Below are 25,715 nucleotides of genomic sequence, written 5' to 3'. Positions count from 1 at the left end.
ATAACTTTCCTCGTTTTTTTTTTTTAAGTCGCATATTAATAAATATTTCATTTATTTTTATTTAGAACAAGACGTGTTTCTGATTACGTAATCTGTTTGTGCTATTTCTGTTTCCATTTCAATTTTAAAATATGTAGAATTCAAAAGTAAATAATATCACTTACCTACTTTTTGAGCTTTTCAATAGTATAATATTTTAAAGTTAGCAATCACGCAATACTTAAAGTTTTAGAATATTTTCTCAGTGGTTGAATGCATATTTTGTCGTGTAACTTAAAATTTTAGATAAATATTTGTAAATTATGTAGTCTTGTAGAAAATAAAAATATTACCTATATTTATCTACTTGAAGTTAGCTTATAACACTTATAACTAAATACAAAATATAATTTTTTTATTTTGTATTTCATATTATTAGGTACAGTAACTATATACTTTAAACTTTGTTAGATAAAATTATTACAATGTATAATTTATGCAGTATACTGTACCCTGTACGCATAATTTATTTAATGGTACCTATATTTCCTGTATAAATATCTAATTTATTATTAACCCCATAAAACTTCGAAATATGATTTAAAAATTATGTTTTATTTCTCCTAATTCTTCATTTTGCGTTTTATTTTTGTGTCGCAATGATAACACTTTTTCTTTCCAACTAGGTTTCAGATTTCTCCCTGTCTGTGCGTATTAGGCTAATACTGTATAATATGACTTGTCACCAAAAATCTATAACGATATACTTTAGAGCTGATTGGCGTCGGCAATATTTAATCCAGAAAATGATTACTTCGATTTGACCGAAGTTTTATCGTTACTAATTGGATTGGTTCGTGAGCGTCAAAAGGAGATGGTGGTAACCACATATTCGCACTCTATCATCCCCTGTTCATCGAGAGCGTCTCACGTGTGCAGCACTCTCGTCAGATTTATATTAACAGACGGCGGGGTAGTGTTGGCAGTCCAAGAATAAACCCGATTACGTTGTCATCACGACGGCTTAAGCGAAGCCAAAAACACATAACGATATTATGGGGACGACGAAGGTGCAAGACAGGGTGGAGACGGCTGTAAAGGAGGGAGGAGGAGAAAGGTTTTCTCCGCGCGGTGGCATAACGCACTTATACCAGCCAATCAGCGTGGCGGACACCCTATGCATGTGTGTACGCGCACTTTGAAGGAGCAGAGGGGTCATAACAAAATTCTATAAGTCACAATTCTCGGCAATCACTGACTTAAGGTGGATAACAACATTACCGTTCAGGATTGTTGGTGAACAAAATGAAAAAGCACTGCCACATAATAATTGATACATGGGTTTCTCGACTTTATTTTTTCCTTTTCAATTTACCACAAAAATAGTTAATGTGTAACATTGTTATAACAGACGTCGTGCAAGTACCTTCGTTTAGAATTATACGTAGGTTAGGTTACGTATTTACACTACGTTATACCTACTTGTAACAATTGTATAGACAGAGTGCGGCGTAATGGACTCCCACATTTCTGAGGTGAATTAAAAAAAAAACAATACACGATATAGAAAAAAAAATTGTATTTTTATAAACTATATTATACATACAAGATTTTTTTTAAAGTATTTTTTTTTTAAATTTTTGCCTTAACAAACGACGCACATATGGAGCCGTTCTCGAAAGTTTTCCATCACTCTTGCCAGCATATTGAGTGGAGTCCTAGAGATTTCTTGACGGATAGCCTTCTTTAGTTCCTCAATAGTTCTAGGTCGCTCTTAAATGTTGTACCTAATTCAAAATCGTTTTCCGATCAGGGACACTTTCGTTAGGATTCAAACCGAACCGAGTGCGAAATGCTCTGCGTCGTAGTCACACATTCGGCGTTTTTAAAAATGCCTCGATAACGAAACCAAATTGTTTACCGGACCATGGCATGGATGGTGACGACTAAAAACCTTATTAATAACTTAATCCGTCCAAATAAAACGCTTTAATCTAATCAGTTTAATTACGCGCTAATGATTTTTTGAAATATGGGATACCATTACGCCACACCCTGTATGATAAATGTGTTTAATAATTAGGAAAATACGATGCATATTTTACTAAAAACAATGCATACCATGTGTACATATACGACTGTTTTTATTATGTAACAGTAAGCTGAAGTAAGATAAATACAATTTTATCGTATTTATAACCATAAAAAAGTGTCCTATGAATATTCATTAATTTAGAGTGAAGTGTTAGTAATGAAAAATAAACTACCCGTTCTGTCACTTTAAGTTAGTACATTATTGCGAAGACAGCTACAGTGTTTACTATACACATTACATGCATTCAATAAGCGTAAAACGTTCATTTTTTTTATAAAAAAATTATAATTCAAAACTAGGTACCTGCATTATTTTAAATTATAATATTATTTTAGTATAAAGTATAATAAATATCTCAAATGTTATTATTAAAAATAATAGGTTGAAAGTAATTACTATTTAATTAATAAAATACTGAATTTTACAAAGAATAAGCAAAATATTAATGAATTTCTAGATACATAATAATGTATTAATATGTACTTAAATTAATCAAACTAAATATTGTATTAAATTATTAAAACAACATTAGTTATTTGTATGTTTACATAGGTAGTATAAATCCATATACATTTAGGATAGAATAAATATCTTTTTTTTTGGAAATCACAAACCAATTTTTTTTATAAATATTTTAAAAATAAACGGATGAAAAATATACTGATTTCACAAATCTATAATAAGATACATTACGATTCTAGATTTTAAGAAAAGCAAAAATTGTTTCTGTTGTACAGTAATTGTGTAGCAAATTTTTAAACAGGAAATTATGTATAGCAATATAGTCTAGTCTATAAATGTAACTACGAAGAGTGTAAAGTAAAACTAATTAAAAGAAAAAAATTTATGACATCTCAACATAAAGTGGTTATTTAATTTAAATCCACTTTATACCCTTTATTCCCATTTTCCGAATGAAATAAATTCTTTCCTCTTCCAAAACAATAATAATAAAATGTAGAAAAAATAATTAAAAATTACTGATTTAAAAATATCTTAAAAATTTAGTTTAAATAAAATTAATATAAATTATTGATTTTTATGTATATAGGCGGATTTTATTATTAAAAATAACAATAGTCATTTTATAAAAATTTAATAATAATAAATTCAAAAGTTCACATTTTAAAAACTTCAGTTGGACAATTGCGTAGAAATGATATTTATTTCCTATTTACTTGATAACAAAAGTTGTGAACAAATAGAAAGTATATCGTTACACGGTTCATTGGTTTTCGGAAACATAGAGGATAAAAATTTCAAATTCAAATCAACATAAAACCAATTGGTTCGCTGTGCTTGTAAATCCAATATAATATAGATTCCCTTTTCAAATACACTTCTTTCACCACCGATGTCATCATTGTTTTACAGCTCGGCAGGGTGGCTATTACCAAGTGTTTTGTTGGTCTATACAAGCATTGTACTTGTCACGTCGGCTGTGTAAATGGTTTACTTTTCGGAGCACACAGTGCACCAAACAAAACTAACCCCCGGGGATATTGTACACCCAAAGTGGTCTCATATATAATATACAATGTATGTATAGATGCTATTACAATATAAGCGTCAAACCGGAAAATAACATACACACAGACTTTAATTGACTTAAACAACAGTAGGTAGTTGAAATAAAATGCGTTGAAAACCAAGTTATACAAACCTCATTGATACAGAAGTACAGAATAAATATATAAATAATAAATAACATTTAACATGCATTATACACATTGCGCGTAAATATTTACCTTAAAATCTATTAAATATTATGAAATGAAAATATTTTTAAGTGTAATATTTGTTACATGTAAGGGGATGATATCATGCAGAAAAGCTCCAGTATTTTGTGAACATAATATCATACGTGAGAGTAACAACAATGTATAAACATTTTTATTTGTGTAAAGGTATTGCTACAAACGTTTAAAAATGTTATATCTTATATATCCATGGTATCAGCTAGAATACCAAACTTATAAAGGATGCTAGTAAAACCTCCCCTATATAACAAATTATTAGCTCCCCAAAATATGCTGGTTACACCACTTCTTTAAATTTATTATAACTAGGGTTGGGAATGTAATGTGCTAAAAAAATCCAAAAGATACTTTTATGCTCTAAAAGTTCATAATAATACACCTATAAAATACACTTAAATATTATCATTTTAGACAAGTTTTAAAACAAAAAATATTTTTATTAAATTTAAAAATTGATTGATTTAAATTCAGCACGCTATAACGACCGGTTGGCTACATGGTCGTTATATGCGCCACGAAAACTGGCTGTGGGAGTTAACAATGTAACATTTATAATAATATGACTAGAACTGAAAATGTAATACACTAAAAGAACTCAACAATGCCATATAAATCCAAAATAATACACCTATATAAAACACGTTTAAAAGCAAAAAAATATTTGTTATTAAATTAAAAAAAAACTTTTGCATATCTGCATAATATCAAGTTTTTTATAAATTTTTAATCTGAAAAACTATTATTCTCATTTAATTTTCCGTCGTCACTCGTTATTTTGATTTTTGATGTTGTGCGGGTAGATTAAAAAATTACAATAAAAAACTAATATTAGATTAGATTAGTTCAAAACCTCATTTACTTAATTAACTGGATAATATTAACAATTAAGTGAAAATCTTGAAATAATAAATAAAAATAAAATAATAAATTTAAGTATTATATGCCCTAAAACCCCAAAAATTACGTTAAAATTGTTAAAAGTACAAAATACAAACCTCAAAAATATATGAAACGTATTTACGTACCTAATGATGTTATAAAACGAGCATTGCATAGCTTCAGTAAACAATGCTAACAATTATATCAAAATTCCAGCCCTTATTATAATGAATTATATAAAACTATAAATAAACTAAACTAAATAACAATAATATATTAATATATCATATTATAAAATCAACGATAATATCATCATCATTACTTATACTAATTACCTTTTAATTGAACAATGTGTTAGCGATATTTTACGGAAACTCGTATGTTTTCCAGTGCCATCAACATTTTTCAAACCAACTGTGACGTATATAGAATGGATAGTTTTAGGATTAAGATAACGTCATGCATGTCAATTTTTCAACAAATTAATTCAAAATTGATTATGTTAAATTTAATTTTATGTTTAATTTGTAGTATAATTATTCTTATTCATGAAAAAAATTAAATATTCCACAAACTCAAAATTATTAACTAAAAACATAAAATATGCTTAATATAATACAATTTAACTGTATCTAAATTACCTCAAGTTTTTAACTAGCCATATTAGTCAATAAAAGATCATTTATTATGATATCATCGTTACTACTTTACTAGTCAGTTATGAATGTTATGAATTTATGATATAATAACATTATACCATTTTGGTATCACATTGAAAAATAAAATTTTTAATGATTAAAAGCTAGTATTAAGTATAGTAACATGCATTACGATAAAATCACGCGTGAATACACTGTAATGACGATAGAACCATTCTAATCTCGAACCAAAACCGAACCCTTGACGTTTGGATCGGTTCAAAATTAAAACTGTATGAAAACAATTAGAATTTAAAATATTACTTATACTAGTATAATTCTTCAAAAGTTATTTTTAAAAATTGAAAATAACTATTTAGAAATAATTAGATAATCAGAACTCAGAAGCCGTACCAACATTTATTGTTATTTTTGTTTTTATATTTATCGTAACGAGTAAAGTCAACTTCAGCCATTTCGGGTAAATCTATTTTAATATTCCGCTAACGCGGCTGTGTTGTTAATAAAATTATGTTTTTATAAATTTATTTGTTTTAGTTAATTATTATTTAATGTGTATGTAAAAAAAAAAATTAAGAAATTATAAAAATTAATTGTAAATCCGGTTACGCAGACTTAAAAATAATTCAAATATAGAAAAAGTAATATGAAAACTCAAAGTATAGTTATCAATTGACAATTTTAATAATTATGATATTTAATTTGTACATGATAAAAAGTGTTGAGAGGGTTCAAGTTAAATTTAAAATGTTTCTAGGTTTGATTTGGTAAGAAATATAAAAGTTTTATTCAGATCGAGTAGAAAAAAATATTTTAAAGTTCGGTTCGATTTCTAAAATCAGGGTTCGACCCATCACTTATACATGTCATTAATTTATTGATAACTAGCTAAAAATAATATTCAAAATGTACATACTATATATAATATATTTTTGATATTTTTTTATTTATACATTATATGAAATATAGTTTTATAATATTAACATAATATGCCACACTATAAAGTATAAATACGTATATCTTCTAAAAAACAAACACTGTAATTTCAATATTACATAATTTACATAAGTTTTAATTTGATTCGAAGTTGATGAATATTACGAATCTTGAGTGTAAAACAAATAAAGTTTAGAAGTAATTTAAAATAAAACATTGTAGGTACGTAATATAATAAACAAATATTATTTTTTACTTTAATATAGTATAATATAAATTATATATAATCGATAAACAAAAATAAAAAGTTAGATGTTATTTATTTTAAATATTGTGAGTCAAAATGCAATAAGTATATAGTTTTGAAAAGAACGTTCAAAATACAGACATTTATATTGCGGATATAAGTACTAAATATACAAATAACTTATAAATATACAATATAAATGCGTAAGTTGTATATTTATATGTATATAAATATATATATACTCGTGTTTTATATTCATATGATATAGTTTTATGCCACCGGATTTGATTGATATAACCGTTTTACCCTAAAACATTTAGTTGAACAATTTTTACGGAAAACTGAATTGGTAAAAAGTACCTTCTACCTACCTATAATATATATTTTTTTAGCCTTTTCAAATTCAATTTCAAGCGGCGTACATTTAAGTGTATAATATTCTTTTGGGCGAAACGAATACGATCGCGACGGTCCCAAAGGTCCCGTAAATGGCGATGTATAGCGGTGCTGTCGTGATCCTGACACCGACATTAGTTACCACCGCCTTTAATGCTCCTCGGGCTTATTTTCCTCCTGTCTGCCGTCGTATACCTCACGCCCTGTAGGGATAGCCATAAACTCGGTAACCTAGCCTCACATTGCTGTACTCTTATATGCAAATCCGAATTTGTCCCTCAACCTCCCAGCCAGGGGTGGGTCATCTAAAATCGCATTAGGGTTCTTTACGGTAAAATTATGTACTTCCTTATATCCTCGCAGCAATGCATGTAAATGATTGGACCATTTAAACGAGTAGGTATTATTTTTTACTGGATATTTATCTATATTACCAAACCATTTACCAATAAACGCGGGACACGTGTATCTTATTAAAAGAAAACTTATACAAATAACATAATATACAACATGTAGTTTATATGTAATAAGTAACAATTAAATTATGTGCAATGGCTAACATTATACCTATACACACATTTTATTAAAATTATTCTTAAATTAATTATTGATGTAATTTTTTGGATTTCAATATTTCATATAGACAGGTATACATAATTAGATTAAGTAGAAACTGAATATTTTAAATTATGATATATTATCAACATTTTGGGATGGATTAATTTGTAATAATTGCATTATTTATATCGCATTAAATAAATTGTTTTAAAAAAGGAATTACATTCTCTCGAATCAACTTTTAAATAACTTAGAATATTAAAATTTATATATATATTACGCAATTACACTTTTGCGGATATAAATAAGAAACATAATATACGAGCAAAAGGCTTATTAAAAACTTTTCTCTGATACATAGATACAGAGACATAAATACTCATAAAAACAATTACCGAAGTACATGATCAACTTATATGCGTATCATAAAATATATTTTACAATATTGTGGTACAAAGCAAATTTTGCTAACAACGTAGTAATTAACATGTTCAATTTGTTAAGGTACATATTATAATTATTTGAAAAGTTAAAGTTGTTTTGTTTAAATGTAATCTTATTTTACAAATGAATAATAAACAAGCACAAATGACAAATAAATAACAATCGCATATAAATTATATGTTTATAATAATAAATTGATATAAATATAATTTTGGGGCTGATCATTTTTTTAAACTGTATCGTGATAAATAATCAAATGTATTGTAATTTATTTATTATTTAATAATTTTCAAAGTACAGCATAATAGTGTACGCATGACAACATATCCAAGTATCGAATTTCTCATGATTTTAGAAAAAACCAGGAAGAACAGTAAAAATGGTAAGTAATTGGTTACCGCTTTTCTGTACAATAGGTGTCGAGTGGGTCATTATTGTAATGGAAGTGTTAATTTTAATTCAATGAAAAACACCTATTAACAAAATGTCAACGTTATGAACAAGATAGACTGAACCTTAACATGACAGAAAGCCTCGACGCTACACTTGGATATAACCTTAAACTAAACACAAAAATTCTGACTTCTTAAATTAAACTAATATAATCTAGTATTATATAATTACAATGTAACATTTTGTAAAAATGTAAATAATTTAACTGATTGAAATTTGTGTTTAAGTAACTGTAATTAATAGAATTTGCTACCGAGTTATTATATTAAGATAAAAAAAAAATCATAAAAATAATATTTTATAAGTTTATATTACTAAGATGTCTACAACACATTATCATAACAGATTAAACTACAATCGACGTCGAATATCAATTGTTGCTCGGGCGATATTAAAGCGTGGTATACGAATACGAGAGTGTAAGACATAAGTCTTACGGCTATAATAAGTCTAAGTCTAAGTATAAAATATATTTAACTGAACATAAACCAAATCAAAAGAGTGAGAACATATTATGCATTTTTATGATGCCCTTAAATGATAAATAGCCCAGTAATCTCGATCAACGTCCAATGTTCACCAACTTATCTGTTAAGACGCACACATCCGTTTTCGTAATTACTATAGCTATACGCATGTACTATATTAACTTTATTAAAGTGATTAGTTTATTACTTATTAAATATTACTAACTAACAGAATTAAATTATATCATAAAACAACTATACAAAGTTATATGTTTACTTTATAAATTGCATTTTTTTCAACAATATTGTAATGATATATTTTCTTATGTTAATATATATGATACTAAAACGGGAAACAGGACTTCAGGAGAACTATATTTAATATCAAAAAGATATGTTATCTTAACAGTATACAGGAAAAAAATATTTAATTTATCGCAAATAAAATACAGTGAAAACTCTCTGTAATGAATTTAGAACCAAGAAGTTTCTTTCATTACCTTTTGAGTTTTTTTTTGTTTTTTAAAAAAAAACAAAATTTTAGTTATTAATGTACAAAGGTACCTTTACCTATGTACCTATGCATTATTATTTATCACACACATTATTATTTTTACATTAAACGAGTATTTAATAACAATAATAACATATCTATTATTATTATTAAATTATATTATAACTATCATATTAAATTATTATATGTATTATATTTTATACAATTATTCAAAATAGATGTGATCTTTGTTTGAACTTATTTACTCTGCAAATATTTGCTTTGTATTTTTCTTTTAATATGTCCTATTTCTTGAGATAATTTTGGAACATCTTTATGAAACATAAAATATGTATACATTCCTCATGTATTTTTCGAAAATTGTATTATGAAACATAAAATATTGTTTCGTTATTGAGAGTGACTAATATGCTATAGAGAATGAATTGATTAATAAATTATAAATCAAACCAACCATTATAATATAATATTTATGTCATGTATACAGTTTTTCGTTGTAACGAGTAACGACTAACGAGTTTCATTATAAAGAGTTTTCAATGTATTATAATATGTCTATATTTATAAATGAATAATAGACTACTCATACATACTTACCTACCACTAGCTTTAACATTTAAATTAAAAATATAATGAAATTGAAATAATTTTAAAAAGAATCTGGTATACACGTACAACATTATACTTTATACATTTGTTACACGTGCATAATATTATGGTATATCAATATTTAATAATGATGATGATAATCACATAATCATATAAATAATAAAAGTCGCGACAGACGGACATATATAATACGTAATGTAAAGTAATTCTATATACTTACTAATAATACAAATAATGGACTCGAGATACCTTAAGATTAAAAGGTTATGTAATATTACAAAATTGCTTTCAACGAAAATGAGGATGACTGAGAGATTAGCATAAGTTATATATATTTCACATTTTTTACGAAAAACTGCGAGTGAGCATATCGCGTGCCCGACACGTAAATTAAATAAATTTAAAACATTTTTAATATTTAACGAATTAAGTGCTTACCAGTTTTAAAAATTTGGAAATCAGGTATACTAAGACTAAAAAAGCTACGTAAAAAATGTTACGTTTATAGGGAGTTAAGACGTTAAGAGGCGAATTATACGCGCATCTATTATAATATATAGGTAATCACTAATCACTAATCATATTATTATAAATAATTTATAAAATTATAACCATACAAAGGTATAAATAATAACAAACTTATGTAATACTGTGTAATAATTGGTAGTGTAGATGCATAAATGCAACCATATAAGCTTGAGTCTGCTTAAATGCTTAGCGTTTTTGACTTTTTGTCATTACCATAACAGCAGTCTCGTATCCTTCTAATTATTCACTTTCAAATAACAACATTTAATAAAACATAAAATATCTCTCAATATTAATTCCAAAACCAATTAAAAGTCAAGTTTAACAAATAAAAAAAAAATTAAAATATCCGAGGCTCGTTTTCATACAAACAAATCGAGTTAAGAACAATATGTTTCTTCTTTATTTTAAATGTGTTTTATTAGAATTTTGAATAGTCCAAAAATTTTCCTTCATTACATTGTTTACATTACTTTGAAGAGCATGACATTTTTGATAACCTGCAAGAAAGGTGTGAAATAAAAAAATTCGTAAACACTGAACTAAACCGTATTATAATAGTAAAGTTATCCTAACCACTTTAAGGAGTTCAATATAGGCAATTTTCTATGTGTTATCATACGGGTAATGTAGACGTGTGTAAGTGACAATGTGTAAATGAAATAGTAGAGCACTACCGCATATATTATCAACAAAGCATTACACAAATATTCATTATGTTGTTTTTTTTGTTTTTTTTTTTAGATAAAAATATTTATACACATATATCAATATTTATAACTGACCTATTTATCCAATAACATTTCTGAAAAAATTATTTTTGAAATTTACTTGAAAACGACCTTCTAAATTTCAAAAAAGTAAAAGAGTCGTTTTCGAATTAATTTCACGCGATGATGTAATACATTTTCAGAAGTCATATCGGACGACTATATATTATAGGACATAGGATATTAAAGAACACAAACGGGATCGAATCTCGTCAAACAACTCAATACCACGATTGCGGAATAGGTATACCGCGACGTATCGACTAGGATTTGAGGACGATGACGCGCGCGTGCTATACACATTATAGTAATATACGTATAATAATAATAATATTTATACGGCACTATTATAATAAACAGCGGAGGCGGCTGGGCGAGCGTGCCGCATAGGGTGGTCCCTGCCGGGTCTCGTCGTCGACATAATAATATCATAACATCGTCGTAGGTACACCGCCGCCACCGCGTCCAACGTACGGCGGCGTTTAGTCGCAATAGATTATTATAATATTATATATATATATATCATTAATATATTATATTATGCGCGTTTCCTGCGAGCTCGCGCGCGTACCATAACATTTGTATTATATATATATATATAAATATCGTATTATGTGGGCCAACACGTGCCCACTCGTTGACGCGCGCATAATATATACTCGGCCGGCACTTCCGCAGACCTCCGCCGACGTTTTTCAGGGGTGTTCGGTCGGGGGCCGCCGCCGGGGCGCGTTAAGGGTTTCGACGCGCGTGCATTGCCGTTATACTATTATCGGTGTTATATTGTGCGCGCAGACCACCTCTGCGCGGCCGTATTGTTTGCTTATTATATTCCGATGATGATACGATCGAACGACGGCGGTGATGACATACAATATTATAATATTATATAGCGCCGAACCGTGCGCGGCACAATGCGAGCTTGACGACGCGCGCGAGTCTCGTTGTTATTATTATTGCCGTAGACGAACTTTTGTTGGACGAAACGCGTTGTGTACGCGTACGCCACCGCCCACCCGTTAACCGCGCACCGCACGCGACGGGACGCGTATAAGGGTAAGACTAGAATTTCGTATTGAGTGCTGCAGATTTCACGCGCGCGGGCTTCGTATATATACCTAATGCAGTAATGCTCGCGATGATATTGCGGTATAGCCGGTATATATAGGTATATAATATGTTGCGAGGTTATTGATTTTCCTGCAATCGTGCTCAAACCGTGACAAAATGTATCCACGAGGTGGATAGCATTTTCCGTGTACTTTACGAATGCCGTGCAGTTATGCGTAGGTATAACATTACTGCGTATTGTATTATCGTTCAACAACAGGCCGGTAAAAAAAAATTATTTACGATTTTTGAGAATACCTGAATACATTCTAAATAGTAAATACTATATATATATATATATATATATTATAAAGACACCGCGTACAATAATATTTAAAGCAAACCAAATAATATGTGTATATTAAGTGATTCGAAACTATAATAAAAAATGTGCAAATTGAAATGAACGCAATTTCTTAATTCCTACCGTCGTATAGCCTCGTATAGCTGTTATTGTAATTGTTATAACCAAGATATTTTAATCGCTTGACAATTAATAGGACCTAACAGAATTAATTTATAAGAAAATACGATAAAAATGAAAAACGTCAGCGATTTTACCGATTTAACCAATGACAACTATTATTTAAACCTAACTTCGCTACCATACTAAATGTGCTAAATTACAATCTGTTGGGGAACAACGAATCAGAAATTTATTTATCAAACATAATTTATATTAAACAGATAACTGTTACACAAACTTATTAGTACCTACTTTATAACTGTATAAGAATAATATTTACGCTTACTACGTGTTACAAGATTTAAATTTATGAAAGCGTCAATAACGCCTGTACTCTGTACATAATTACAAGGCCAACTATATTATGATGCACCGTCTAAATTACAATTATTCAAGATTCGTTGTTTTACTGACTGTATAACACCACAATATATTTCAATTATTTAGATGGGATTTAATTTAACGCGCATAATATGCACGAGGATAATATAAACGAGTACAAAAAAATTTTACCTAATATACTAAAAATCTTCTAGTGCATTGTGCATATTATATTATTTTTATTTTTATTATATGATTATGTAATTATAACAACTTAATCACATGTCAAGATAATTGGAAAAAATCAACACCATTTACATTAAAAAAAATTAAGCTCACATATTATAGTGTTAAATTTAATTTATAAATACACAATCAATCCCTAAATATAAATAGTAATTTTTATTTTTATTTTTTAATATTTTGATTAGGTATTTAAATTAACAGTATAAAATCCATCGAGTTAAAATGATTCTAAGTTTAGATTTGCTTATTATAGACATGATAACAAAGAGAGTCACTTAAAACGCCAACGCTGTCCTATTTTGAAAATATTAGCACTAATTGTTTTTTATTATGCACACGTCATACATGAAACGCAGCATTAATAATTTCAATTATAAATAAAATATACATAAATCTAATACGTAGTCAATAAATATATATGTATTATTTATATTTATACTTGAAAACCTAAACCTTTTAAAAACAAAATAACAATATCCACACTAAAAATACATCGATGTCAATTATTTTAAATATAATAGGTATAATAACCAAGCATAAAAATATTGACTATTACTATTGATTAAAATAATTTTCTATATGATTCGTGAATGAACAGAGCAAAGCTCGATTTAAACTAATTTTCAAATATGTGAAAAAAAGCATTTTCATAAAAATAAATGTGTACTGTAAAATACATTATAATATATTAATTAAAATAATATTAAATAGGTAACAACAACATAACGAAGAAATTAATATTTATTATAATTAGTTCCGCCATCTAGTATCATTCTAATTGTATAATTATGATTGTCCGCTAGAATGCGCGCGATATTACGTATTCAGTTATCTTTGATGGCAAAAATATTTTAGCTTAACACAATAAAATATGTATACATACATTTAGTTATTTATAAATTATAAAACAAAAATTGTTTTTTTTTAATCTTCTTTATCTCACAGATTCATTCATTATCAATGAAATATTTGAAATATTTTCTAATACATGAAAAAATTGCAAAAATTCTAGGGGGCACCCGGGTTTGAACCGGGGACCTCTCGATCTGCAGTCGAATGCTCTACCACTGAGCTATACCCCCGCGATGTCTTCTTGTTGATATCTAGCATACTTAAGTATATATTATGAATAAATTATATATCTTACAGTAATCCCTAGTTTTGTTATACAGTAACACAGCAATATAAATAATCAAAAAAATTAAGTTATTTAGTATTTATATACAAAATCTATTCATTTTTCATGATATTATCTTAAAAGCAAATATATTAGTGGAGAAGAGAAACTCGAAAGTAGAAATGATCAAATGTATATGTTACGGTTAATGATGTTAACGTGGTAAATGTCGTTATTCTCCGGTTATTGACGTCAATTCCCAGTTTAATTGGAGAATGATGTTCAAAACATTTATAGAAAGAATTGTATCGAATTTTAAAAAATAGTTTCGACTTAAAAAAATTGTGTTGATTTGAAAAAAATGACGGTTAAAAAATTGTGGTTTGAACTTGAGTGAAACTTTTTTACGCACTCCGCTCTGGTAATTTTTCCTTGTTTAAATTGATCAATACATTTATAATTTTATATAACTGACATTAAACGTGATTAACTAGATATCACGATTTGTTATCGTAATGGGACACAATACGACCACTTAACCGACGGTAAGGACTAAGGAGTAACTACCCGGAGTCGATCGTTGCAATTGCAAAACTGGTTGTGGCACTAAAAAATGATGAGATTCAAAAACGAATCACCCACCAACAATTAAAACATTATTAAATAGTATCTACATTACAGCAGACTTAGGTAAAATACTTTTTAAAAATATTTCAAATGCATATTCTGATTACTTCATAAAAAGTATTCCAAATATTTTTCAAATATTTTTTTTAGTAGATTTAGATTTCAATAACAAAAATTTATTTTTTTTCAATTCAGTGTTTATAAGTGAACATTGTCCAATCTATTCATTATAATTTTTTTATTCAAATTATAATATTATATGATTCATTTAAGTAATAAAGTGGGTAACTTTTTTAATAAAACTTAATAAAGGAACATCATACTCACAAAAAAAAAACTATTAATTAATACTCAATTATAATAAAATTAATATTATTATAAAAATTAGTACAATAATCAACTATTTTATGCCAATAGCCAAGTTGCTGTGGCTTAAATAATAATAATAATTACAAATTCAACGTTTCAAATTGGAAATAACATTACCCACTTAAAATAATATAAAACAAAATAATATATTACTATTTACTATAAAAAGGTGAACTGTTATCTATTGGAGGGGGTAGGTAATGGTAATTGTAACCGCTGTACTATACAATCGTAAAATAAATGTGGTGTATATTAGTGCATTTCATATTGAATAAGTCATTGTAATGAGTAATGAGTAATGACTAATGACTTATAGGTGTGTAAATTTTAATTCAATGGTGCATACGAAAAATGATTTTGAACAAAGACAATCAGCTTATATTATTAAGTATATATTATGATATATTTAAAATGTTAGTTATAGTAATTTATTTTCCTATTAGGAAACATAAGGTTAAATTAATTTTTCTCCTAAAAACATTGCATTTAATATGTTATCAATATATAATTATTATAATAGTGCATATTTATATTGTAAAATGAAGGGAGAAAACTTAATATCAGGTGTGTATAAAGGGGATTCACCCCCTTAGATTGTTTTAATTATGTGCCTGGTCAATACCAATTTATTGTAAGACGATATGAATAAATTTATAGTAGGTAATAGCATAAAATTAATCTAAATATTTCGAAAATGTCATTGTGTATAATATATATTAATAGGTTAGGTAAAAGTTTCAAATCCCTATCAATAATATTTTTGAATTACTAAAAATAACTATAATTATTATTTTTGTTTAAATATCTGATTTTATCTAAATTTGATCTTCAAATATCTATAAAATAATAATTGTGCTTATATTTATATTTTGTTTTCCGCCAATTATTTTTTATAGTACTGGAAATATTTGCTTTTTACCTCCCTCCCACTAATAAATGCCAATTCTAACTAGATACTCGTTCCGACTAGAAAAGAACACAAAACTAAAAAAATAAAATCAATTTATAGATAATTGTAAAATCAATACATTCATCACTCCAATAATAATTTAAAAGGAACAATCTTTCTTTTGTTTTCAACGACATTGGATCATGAACATGTCTTTTGAATTGCCAGAAATGAACCTTCTTATTCTGAATTATAGTAGATTTTACAAAAGTACTCAACTGACCATTTGGTTCTTCACTGTATTAGGTACCTACTGATTAAAAATAATCAAAAAAATGATCACAAATCACAATAGGATTCAATAATAAGAGATGTCCAATTTCATTTATAAAAATAATGAATAGATAATAGATATATTATACCTACAATCCTATATCGTTACATTAATTGTATAAAATAAGTGATTAATTGTTAAGGACTTTTGTTTAGTTCAATAGGTTATTATTGTTACATAATATTTATTAATGGCTGACACTAATTAAGTATTTGAAAATTATTAAAATATTATTTTAAAGTATTAGTTTTTGTAATCAAATACTTTTGGTACAAAATATTTAAATATGTATTCTAAATTAGTTTTGTAGCCAGTATTTCTAACGGTATTTAAGAATCTTTTTATAACACTGCAGTTAGAAATATTTTTATACCTGTGTCTTTTACTCAGTAAAAAATATCGTTTTTCATAATTCAATATGAAATATACAATATTATAATGATATTTTATACTTATTCGTTTACAAATGCATCTTTTTCAGTGTCCTATTCAATGACGAGCTACATTCGAAAACCATTATACAGTAGACTCTACTGAATAGAGAAAGTTCCCCTTTTTTTTAAATAATTTTTTTTAAGCCTATAAGGCTTTAAGTGCAATCTACAAAACATGTTAAAAAAGCCTAAAAATAAACATACATCTCATTCCCGTATGGCTGTATACATTAATTGTTTAATTATATTTATTATTAAATATTAGCTTGATATGCGCTACATATTATTATATTAACATCCATACCTATGTAATTAATAATTTTAGTTTTAAGTTTATTAATAATTTATTTTTTATGAATTAAAAATAAGTTAATAAAATATATGAAGTGTTGAACATAAATATCAATTACTGTTCATTATTATGTAAGTATAACACTGGCTTTATCATAAATATTTATCAACCACATTCAAGCGATAAAAGTATTATATTACAAGTGGCCGTATTTTTCTTCTTATTTTATTTATAGTTAGATTGTATAAAATGATTATATGAGTAGGCACTTATATTATCACGTAGTTTGTTATTACTTTATTATTCTATTTTATAAAAATAGACATTTTTCTTAACCTCATGTAGTCCTAAAAAAAGAATTTTGTTTATTTTGAGTTTTAATCCATATTTCAGTGTTTTTTTTTTGCATGAATCCGAGATGTGACGTAAATTAGATATTACATTTATATTCATTTCAATCATTAAAATATATTTATCATGGCAATCGTTCGGAAACATATTTTTTGGCGTCTTGTCAAGTGGTACTGTATTAGGTATGTATGTATGTGAGTGGTTTTATCTTTTTAAATTTCAATATAACCATTAACCAATGCCGATAAAATGTACATAAACGATTTAGTGAAATTCATCATAACGCTGATAAAAAGCTTCATAATTTTATACATTTAATTTTGAAATCTCGATCAAGCGATATCTATGAAAACGAAATCAATAAAAATGTTCTTAATCTAGGTGAAGGTCGTTTTTAGTTGAGAATGATTGTGTTTATAGTATAGCGAGTAAAAAAATAATTTATTAATATAAAATAATATATTTGTTGAAGAAAATCTAAAATGAAACTAACATTTTAATTTTTAAGTATAAAATATATAATTATTATAGGTATTGGTAGAATTTTTAACACCTGCTACAACAACAAGCACACTCAATTATTATTTATATTTATTTACTTTTTATACATATAATATATATAATATATATTATATATATATATGTGTGTGTGTGTGTGTAGTGTGTGTGTACTCGAATGTATATATGTGTGTTACATTATGCGTGACTTAGATTATATTAATACCATACAGTCGAAAACTTGCAGTTTAGTCAACGTTATTTTTCTATTTTACTATAATAATGAAACTAATAATAAATTCAAAAAAATGATCGAAATGTATCATGAATAATTATGTTTATGATAAAACTAATATCAAATATACTCCAATAAACTATGATCAGTAGGTATTACATAAAAAAAAATATTCATATAATCAAACATTTTAATTAGGTCAAACATGTCATTGAAAGGTAAAAAAAATTAAACATAATCAATAAAACAATGTAATTATAGTTTATACGATTTAAATTTTCTCTAATAACTAGAATATGGCAAGAATAATTGTGAATACGGCCAAATCATTCAACAAGTTACGTAAAATAAAATAAACAGCAGAAATATGATTGTAAATATAGTTTCCATAAATTATTCAATTATAAGTATAGTTTTAACTTAAAAGAAAGATGACATACACATAATAATTTATCAATTGGCAATTGCAGATGTAGATGTATCTGTAATTATTGTGCTATGCTATAATATAAATCATAAGTTATGCACGTCGAGTATTGTGGATACTGGTACTACGGTGTACTTGCTAATGTTGCAGGACGCAGATCATTGGTGGTATTTGACTATGTATTGGATTGTCGTCGCTCATATTTGATATTTCCCACAGCTAGTATTTTTAGCCATTAATTTATTAATTAATAATCAGTCTATCAGCCATTTGCCAGAATACGTAGGAGCTATTACTATAATATTATAACTATTGATCGTTCTTTGTAATCCATTTACCGATGATCGGTGAGAAACGGACTCGGCCAACACAAATAGTATCAACTCAACCAGAACGGCCCGTGTCTTAACCAGTTGGGTTATGTAAAGTTACATTGTTCAAATAATTTGACTATACCTAGATATATCACGTATATTATCAAAGAAGGTTATACATTGTACTAAAATAGTTATATATTATACTATATTTAGAACTAAATATTTAATTATAAACTTTCCAATTTTAACAATTTTAAATAATTAAATATTTCATATTATATCTAAAATCATTACAAACTACAATATTAGGACTGGATAGTTACACTGTTACACATTTTTATTGGTTAATAAATTATTAAAATAATAAAATTAGGGTTGGACTGATACTATGGAACCGATACTTGATATCGATGGAATCGATTTTTTTTGTGTAACCGATATTTTTATCCGATTCTGTAAAAAAAAAAAAAAAAATCGACTACCATAATAGTTTGTTATTATTATTTACATTTATTATACATATTTATTTTTATTTATTTCAAACATTTCTATATTGTTAAATTAGTTTTTATTTAATTTTAGTTTTATCGGTAGCATATATCGGAGAATCGGGTTCGGGTATCTCTGTATCAGTAAAATAGTTATCAGCATCACCTTTCTAATGAAAATCTACTGACTTGTAAAATTGTAAATTGTGATCATGTTGTGCTTGGTAATTAAAAATATAAAACTAAAAACAATTATAAGCTAAATAATTTAAATATGTTCGAACAATAATGCAATCGCCATGATTAATAATATAAATGTAATTAACAAACCTGTAGATTTTTTTATGGAAAATAATATAATTTGTTGATACTCCGCGTAGTCTGCATAACGTCAAAATCACACTTTTATTCGCTGATATTTTACGATTCTGTATTTTGTGTACTATGTAAGTACTGTATAAATACATTATAAGTAATAATTACTAGCAACTAGAGTCTTCCTACTCATAATCAAATTTAATTATTCTTCCCATTTGTACGAATTTGCAAATAAATATAATATGATGTAGAAAATATTGATGAATTACGACAATCGATCCGAACATTCGTGTTTCCAATTATCTTCGTGTAGTTACTTAATATTAGTTACTCGTAATGTAAATTGTAATTTTATTTTAATGTACACGTGTGTTTTTGACTTTCATACCTACACGAAATTAGTGAGCGGAGGGGGTAAAATATTATTTACACACGATTACGACTTCGCATCGAAATTACGTTTTCAAGTGTTGGTGGTATTAAAGACAATGGTTTAACGTTTAACCCATAAGGCCGTAACCGACGTGTACGTTTTTAAGCGGTTTACCTAGATACCCAGTAGTATCGTGTATTCACTGTTCAATTCGAACCTTCTGAGTAAAAAAAAATCTAAAAAGACGTAAAAACTGAAAGCGTGATTGAACGACCTGCAATGATCGTTGACTACAAAATAATAATTTATTGGTCATCTAGATAATCACATAAATAAATACAATATAATATACTATATAATGACCAAACTCACCACTGGGGAGTAAGGACAGAGGATACAAGATACTATTCTATTATTGGTGAAGTTGGAGTAAATAAATTAAACGTTTTTACACAGTATTACCAATTTTCTTAATAAGCCATTTCGAGATACAGTTGATATGTCGCGTCGATTGAAAAATCTACATAAGAAAATATTTAATATGCGATTTACAGTTGATAGTTTGAAGCAGAGCTTTATTTAACAAGTTTAAACCTGCTAGTGAAAAACAAGGGCCTTAGATTAAATGTTTACATATTAGGAATATCAGTTATGTTTTTACAATTAATATAATAATAATATCACAATAATATAGTCCTAATATTATAATAATATTATAGTCGGTGCGCGCGCTCTCTGTTGGCACAGCCGTTCCGAGTGCGATCAAAGTCTCGCAGATGCGGGCGAGCCGACGGCCGCCGAACCGCATCGCCGTCCGCCGCGGCGCCACACGCCACTGCGCAGTGCGCAACAGTCGGACCGGTACCGCATGTAGTGGTCGTCGTCGTCGCGCGTTCAACTGTTGCTGCAGTCGCCGTTTACACCGTGGCACACGTGTTGTTGCGACCGGTAGTGTCCGCATGTGCAATACTAATAGTCATAATATTATCGCCGTTAATAACAATCATCGTTTTATTATATGAAACTCAAACGCTACCGTCACTCGCAGTCGTCGTCTTCGACAGCAAGCGAAAAGTCCGGGGAGTGGGTAGGTTTTCGTCTCGCCGCGTCGATCGTACCGCAACCGTAGGTCATTCGGTCGACGCCGTCGTCTTACCGCGAACACGGTTACGTCTGCGAGGCATGCTCGCCAGCGAACAACGGTGGCTGCCTTTATGAGACTGTGTTTCGGCCAGTGGTGTATCCCGTGGCCCGGCCGAAATAGATCGACCACGATTACCGGCGTGCCGACGACCGACGCCGCCGCGTCGCCTCTGCCGGAAGACTACGACTACGACAACGATAGTGTATCGTCAGCAGTGGACGTGTTGTCTGCCGCCGAAGAATCGATGACGCGAGCGATGCAGCCGTCCGACGACGCGTCGTCGTCGTCGTCGTCCGCAGGTAAAAACTCGACGCGAAGACCATGCTCGATAAAATATACATAATATAACGTTGATAACACTGTTATGCGCTCACGTTTCCTATGATAATATAATAAAATATTAATGTAATATATTACTTATTGGCGTTGTCGTCGTCGTATCCGTAAAAATCGGAATAACGAAACGACCGGGTGGGTAATATTAATAATATAATAACGTCACGATAAAGGGCGTTCGTCGCCGCCGGCCTACCGACCGAATCCGTCGCACAAGGTAACTCAGCTGTTGTCGGCGGGTTTGCAATCGCACAGGTTCCCGCGCGCACTAGAGTTTTGTGTATGTGTCCGATTTTTTTCCGCTCTTTACATAATAACATTGATTATAAAAATATAATTTATCATGTATTTATATATCCTATTTATAAGTCTACGTCGCGTGCGTGTGTGCGAGTGAGCGAGTGTGTTGTCGAGTGTTGTACACGCTATCAATCGTCGCGGCGATAACAAAACTCACATATTTCGCGCGCCGCGTGACGGACTCGGTGGCTGGCGCGCACGTATGTGTTTCGCGGCGCAGTGATCGCGTTCGTGCGCTGCCGAGCCAGTGCAATAATAATAATAATAATAATAAAAATATAAAAACACGATATTTTCGTTCTTGACGGCGCGGCACTACGGCACTCCTTCCCCCCGCGCTCGCCGGCAACAGTACCCCTCCATCACGCCACGTTCGACACCACCACCGGCCGTAAAAAAAAAACACCTAAGTATAATCTCATCGTCGCCGTACACTCTTGCTTACATCGGCACTCGCGTAGCCCGTAGGTACCCACATAATATTATAATAATAATAATATTGTCGTGGTGGTTGTTGTTGTTATATCATATTATTGTGTTCGTCGGCGAGTATGGAAATGATGGGCAAACGGACAATGGGTAATTTATGGCCGGTGTAGTAGTCGCTCTCCGATGGACGATGGTGCGCATTAATTGGCGGATTTCCTGAATAATAATGTCCGCGTCATGAGCTGATTATTGGCTATTAAAATCGTATTATTGTGGATCTTGTATTATTTTTTGTATACGTACCAATACAATATACAGAGTGATTCGCCGAACACGCTCACCCCCGTTTTGGCGTTTGATAATGATCTTTTTAAAAAGAATTTTAGGAATTTTTAGGGGCATTTTAAATTACCGCATTTTCAAATTTTTAAAATTTTCGATTTTCTTATGCAGAGTCCTACAACTCTTTACATTTCTGTATTTCAATTGAGAATCACTTACTGAAAATTATCTAGCGGATAATTTTTTTTTTCGTAATATATGTAATTTAGAATTTTAATCCGAAAATTACTCGTTTGAATTTTTATTTCCATACGTCTAAATTTTCTGAGTAAATATTTATTAAATAGTTTTCAATAGAAAAAGTGATTGTCATTTGATAAGCAGTAGTTTGCATCTACACGGGACACTAAGTATTACAAAAAATTTCAATAATTGGAATACATGGACTTTAAATATATTTGATAATTTTAAAAATCAGGTTTTAAATAATACCATTTGAAAACAAAAGGGGGCGAGTAGCTTGGTGGTTATTGGTGAATCACTCTGTATTATGTATACCTACTGCGCTTTACTTAATATTGAATCATTGTCAAGTGATCAGTCTTCAGTTTACGTTCGTTCGATAATTGTACAGTATTTATGCTTACAAAATTTAAAAGTTGACAAATAATTTAAATATGAACATACAAATAACGTTGTATGTGGGAGGGAGGAGGGACAAAAGAAGATATACCTTCCACAATAGATATCGTAGGTTAGCGTGTAATTATTGGGTTTTTTTCAAAATTAAAAGCGGGTAAAGCTTAAGTTGGCTAGTTCCCCCCTCCGCCATCATCATCAAATTATGCGTACGCTAGTGAACCCAAATGTATGCTATAGTCACTATCCAATAAAAGATTATTTGTAAGAATTTTTCAGGTTTAACTAGAAAACTATTTATTATAATAATATAAAAATTAGTTAACGTTTAGAACTGTATATAAAATTGAAAATTATCAATCAATTATGATGTATTACACGCATTCCTGATTTTACATTCTAAAAAAGATACAGCTATTGGTAAATATCCAATAAATAAAATAAGAAATAAAAATAATTGGATAAATTTGGTTAGAGTTTTCCTAATAAAATAAAATAAAATAAGTTCAAAAACAAGATAGTTTAGTGATTATAATGGAAAATCTTAACAGCGATTAAACAATTAAACTTTAGTTAGACTAAACAGCGATATTTATGTTATTAATAAAATGTAGTTTTGAGTAAAGTCTTCATTCTTCATAAATAGTTATTCAAGCTTCACTCATTCAGTTACTCTCGGTCAACTAAAAAAACTTAGCTTGATTCTAAGAAGAGGAAGATGAAAATAAAACCCTTAATAAAACCCTCTGAAAATTGTTCTAATACCTTCTACAAATGATTTAAGTTTATACATACTTGTTACATGAATAAATTTCATTTTAGACTGATATTTTAACAATATGTATTGGATGTTAAAAGGAATGATTAAAAATTCAAGTACCTGCGTATTTTTTTTGACCAATTTTGCATTACAGTATTTAGGTTGCCCTTAGTACTGATACCTTATAATATGATATAATTACGTTAGCAACTTCGTTGATACATATTTTTTATTCCGTGTAGCGGAGAAAATATCAATTATTTTACATCTATTTAACGAATAATATAGTTATAATAATAACTACTTTCCAGATAATTCTTTTTTATTTATATATTTTTTTGAAGGAAACGAATATAGTTCTATGCAATTATTTGTTACCATACTAAATGTGTTTGATATATAGTAAAACAAAATTAAAACAAAACTAATGCGATTACTGAATATTTCTGTGTGTTTTTAATTGATAATAATTTAAAAATAAAAGGTTAGTTTACAAACAATTTTCATTAAAAAAAAAAAAAATGGAGATAGTGATAGTGGAATAAATTATATTATTTAAATCAACATAAATAACATACTTACATGCTTTTAATCTTATCAAAGAGCGTTGTTATAAATATAGTTAAAATATATTAAAGATTAATTTAGAAGGTGATATTATGGTGTTCATAAGCAACATACTAACATTTGGGTATTCGCTAATAAGTAATAACCATTTGAAATTGTGTCAAAATAATTTATATACTGGGGTTTTAGCGTTCCTGAGTTTTTTTATTATTAGGTATTAAATAAAATGCATCTGATGTGGTATCAGAAATGGGCTCTCAATAAATTAGTTGATAAAAAAAACTAAAAACTTATTTAAAAACTAATATAAAACACTTATGAGAATTCGTAAACTTGACATAAGTAAAAAAAAATAAATGATAAAAAGAAAAACTTTATTCTTGTCTAAGTAATAATCATTTTTGAATAATTATGTCAATCTCTTCATTAGAAAAATAAATAATTATTAGTCAGTCTGTAGACTGTAGTCATAAATTATTCATTTTTCCATTCGATTAAGATAGACTACCCAGTATAATGTAACTATGTTTAATATTATAGGTACTCATTAGACCCTTTACATTTTTGGTAATCGTATCTTAGATTCTAAGTATAAAATTAACAATGTTGTTGCTTAACCAAGTGAATCAAATTGAGCAACACCCGGCCCGGTATCCTGCTCGGTTTTTGATTTGAACTTAATTATTATATATTATGTAGTCATTTTTTATTTTTTTAATAAATAGGGAACGATATATTATTTAAATGTATAA

At 28.4% G+C, this 25,715-nt stretch overlaps 1 protein-coding gene, 1 long non-coding RNA gene and 1 other non-coding gene across 4 annotated transcripts in view; 1 reads left to right on the top strand and 2 right to left on the bottom strand.

Annotated features, from left to right (window-relative positions):
- LOC132929539 (cGMP-dependent protein kinase, isozyme 2 forms cD4/T1/T3A/T3B) overlaps positions 1–25,715 on the top strand; it is a 159,804-nt gene that overhangs the window by 50,014 nt on the left and 84,075 nt on the right. The window contains exon 1 of one of the 2 annotated variants that reach the window (XM_060994940.1): positions 21,721–21,949. The exons of the other annotated variant lie outside the window; for it this stretch is intronic. Within the exon in view, the coding sequence (XP_060850923.1) occupies positions 21,721–21,949 (229 nt within the window). Of the gene's footprint in view, positions 1–21,720; positions 21,950–25,715 lie in introns of those variants that run through there. 2 annotated transcript variants of the gene reach the window in all.
- On the bottom strand, positions 14,448–14,519 carry Trnac-gca (transfer RNA cysteine (anticodon GCA)). The gene has a single exon. It is a non-coding gene; the product is annotated as a tRNA-Cys (tRNA).
- On the bottom strand, positions 21,054–21,684 carry LOC132929541 (uncharacterized). The gene is made up of 2 exons (XR_009662119.1): positions 21,543–21,684; positions 21,054–21,475 (listed from the first exon to the last, which is right to left on the bottom strand). It is a non-coding gene; the product is annotated as an uncharacterized LOC132929541 (long non-coding RNA).

This window comes from Rhopalosiphum padi, chromosome 4 (assembly GCF_020882245.1).
Source record: "Rhopalosiphum padi isolate XX-2018 chromosome 4, ASM2088224v1, whole genome shotgun sequence".
In the NCBI taxonomy this organism is placed as follows: domain Eukaryota; kingdom Metazoa; phylum Arthropoda; class Insecta; order Hemiptera; family Aphididae; genus Rhopalosiphum; species Rhopalosiphum padi.
The sequence above is the reverse complement of the archived record's forward strand: the minus strand, read 5'-3'. Positions and strand labels throughout refer to the sequence as shown.